The sequence below is a fragment of the Grammomys surdaster genome, unplaced genomic scaffold (assembly GCF_004785775.1).
Source record: "Grammomys surdaster isolate TR1022 unplaced genomic scaffold, NIH_TR_1.0 144, whole genome shotgun sequence".
Classification (NCBI taxonomy): Eukaryota; Metazoa; Chordata; class Mammalia; order Rodentia; family Muridae; genus Grammomys; species Grammomys surdaster.
This window is the reverse complement of record NW_021604602.1, coordinates 8,787,236-8,790,000: the sequence shown is the minus strand read 5'-3', so window position 1 is coordinate 8,790,000 and position 2,765 is coordinate 8,787,236. Positions and strand designations below refer to the sequence as shown.

General features: G+C 54.5%; 1 protein-coding gene across 1 annotated transcript in view; it reads right to left on the bottom strand.

Moving 5' to 3' along the window:
- Positions 1-1,523: 1,523 nt before the first annotated feature.
- The window catches only part of Tedc1 (tubulin epsilon and delta complex 1), an 8,653-nt gene continuing 7,411 nt past the window's right edge, over positions 1,524-2,765 (bottom strand). The window contains exon 6 of the mRNA XM_028764444.1: positions 1,524-2,054. Within this exon, the coding sequence (XP_028620277.1) occupies positions 1,725-2,054 (330 nt within the window). The 3' untranslated portion in view covers positions 1,524-1,724. The remainder of the gene's footprint in view (positions 2,055-2,765) is intronic.

Here is a 2,765-nt window from a genome sequence, read left to right as displayed (position 1 = left end):
GGTTACACTGCAGAACGCTGGAGCAGCACGGGTCATCAACCTGTGAGCTTGTCCCAGGACTCCAGGACCTGCCAAGGACATTGTGGCCAACTGACACTAGACTTTATTCCCACTTGGCTATATGGGAGCTGAGGACATGGCACTGAGACCACAAATGTGGGCGATGTCAAGCCCTTGTGTGTGGAAAAGCTAGCTCTGAGGTCCTCCCCAGGTGACAACGTGACCAAGGATGAGTCCCAAGGTCAAGCCCCGTACAGGCTCTTGCCTTCACAGGGCCTCATACCCGAGTCCCACATTGAGGTCACACACACACACACACACACACACACACACACACACACACACACATGGGATTCTGACAGGAACCACACTAACTCTGCAGAGCAATGAGAATGACGGCTCGTAGCACTGGATCTGCTTTGGGTTTGTCTAAGGTTGGGCTCCACAGGACGACAGGAAGTCCTACAGCAGGGCGGTTTTCAGAGACAGGGAGCTTGAGTAAACTTGTTTATAGCCCAAATCATAGTCACGAGGAGTCAGACAGTCAAGTTCCCATGGGCCCTGGACCAGAGCCGGATCCCACATTTAGAGGCAGCAAGAAGAGCTGAACAGGTGTTCCCAAGAAGGAACAGGGGCTGCCGGAAGGACAGGAAGTCCAGCAGAGGCCCGGCGGCAGGCAGGAGGTTCCAGAGACTCTAGGAGCTATGTCCGTGAAAGTTAGAAAGGACCTATTAGACACTGGTCATCCAGAAGTGTGCTGGGAACATTTACTGGAACAAACCAGTATGATGCCCTGCCTTAGGGCCAGAGGCCACCTGTACCCCAGACATGAGCTGTCACCCTAGCACACACCACCAGGCAAGCAGGAAACCCCCATGAAAGAATGTTCTAGAGTGTCCAAGGCTCCCAGAGTCATTAGTGGCCTCTGGCCTGGATAAGCAGGAGACCAGAGGTTGCCTGGAGGGTCCTACCGGCTGTCCAGTGTCTAGTCAGTGTTCGGAGCTGGGGACTGGAAGAAAGGTAGGGCTGGAGACCATGGAACCTGCCTGAGCCTGCTGGCTGGGAGAAGACTGGGTTAGGACAGAGCCATCCCACCAGGCTGTATGCATACCCTGGACACAGGAGGCTTTGTAAGGGCTGAGCTTGCCCAGCAGCCTTCAGAACAAAGGCCTTCTGTCTGCACTGCAGCTTCCTCTCCTCCGCTCTCCCAGGCAGAGCCCCCAGGCTCCCATCCAGCCCCCCATCACACACACACACACACACACACACACACACACACACACACAGCAGGAACATCCGTGGACCAGTATAGGAGGAGGCTCTGCTGGGGGAGGCATAGAGCCAGAGTCTAAGAAAGAGGTTCAGGGAAACGGCCAGAGCTGTTCCACTTGGGGGAGGCCCAATACTTCCTGTACTTTGGGGCATGTGTGATTATAGCATGGTGCCAACCATACACTACGCATGTCCCAGTGTACCAAAAAGAGGAAGATAAAGGGTCATCAGAAGAGGGCAGCAGCCTAATGTTCCCAGGAACAGCTCTACCATGTATATATAGGTCCCCTCCAAACCTCTCAGGGGATCAGCCTGTTGCAACACCAAAACTGTAGGCAAAAGGGCTCTGGCCCTGGAGGGAACATAGGCCTGGATCTCTGCTCCATGCCACCCGTCTGCTCCTCTGAGATCCTACCCAGACCTCTACACAGATGAGGACATCTTAGGGGTCTTCAATGCCCAGGAGGCAGAACCCAAATCAAGCCAGGCAGAGCGCCAGCCAGCCTGGCCAGCTCCTGCTGACACTGATGCTGTAGCTGACGTAACACCTTCTTCAGACGGGCCTCCTTGGTGCTCAGTGTCCTGATCATCTCGGCTGCCTGTAGGCCTTGGGGTCTTGGTGCCCCATCTTTACTTCTCACCAGTCGATGGGGTCTTTGTGGATGGGCAGGGTTACTGCATTGTTCCCAGGACCCCTGCAGGGCTGCCAACTCCTGCTCGACAGCGTCTTGCAAGGCCTTCCTTGAGTTGCTCCACTCTGGCCCCTGACCTAGGCCTCCAACCTGTGTGAGAGAAGGTACAGATGCTCTTGAGCCAAGAGCAGCTCTGTTCCCAGAATACAGGATCCACGTGCTCCCAGCAACCCTGCAGCCCCAAAGCTCCCACCATAGAAAGCCAGTCCCCCTCCCCCAGGGGGAGGCTAGGCTAGCCCAAAAATGTTTCACCTTCACAAAGCAACTAAAGTCCATGCCAGCAGCAACTGGAACACAGGGACCCAAAACCCAGGGGCTCAGGACTCCTAACCTCAACCTCCGGGGCTCCATTCTCAAGACCTAACCCTGGCTTCAGGATAGCATGGCAGTTTCTAGCCTACCATGCTCCTTACGGCCCTTCAGAACTCAGAGGAAGACTCTTGAGGACATCCACTACTCCAGGACTCAGTGTCAATCTCCTGTGTCTCTCTGTTCCTCCCCTTCCCACTGCTGTCCAGGAGTGGAGTACATGAAGGGGGAGGGAAGCATGTACTACTCGGGGCAGACTCTTTCCAAAGACCCTGTGGGCAGCAGGACTGGGGTGAAGCATAGTAATGAGGTCTTGCCAGCTCTGACCCACTCAGAATACTTGAGAGCCATCCTGAGTCCTGAGTGCTCTGAGTGGGTTCTGCCCTCAGTGTTCAAGAAAGAAAGAAAGAAAGAAAGAAAGAAAGAAAGAAAGAAAGAAAGAAAGAAAGAAAGGAAGGAAGGAAGGAAGGAAGGAAGGAAGGAAGGAAGGAA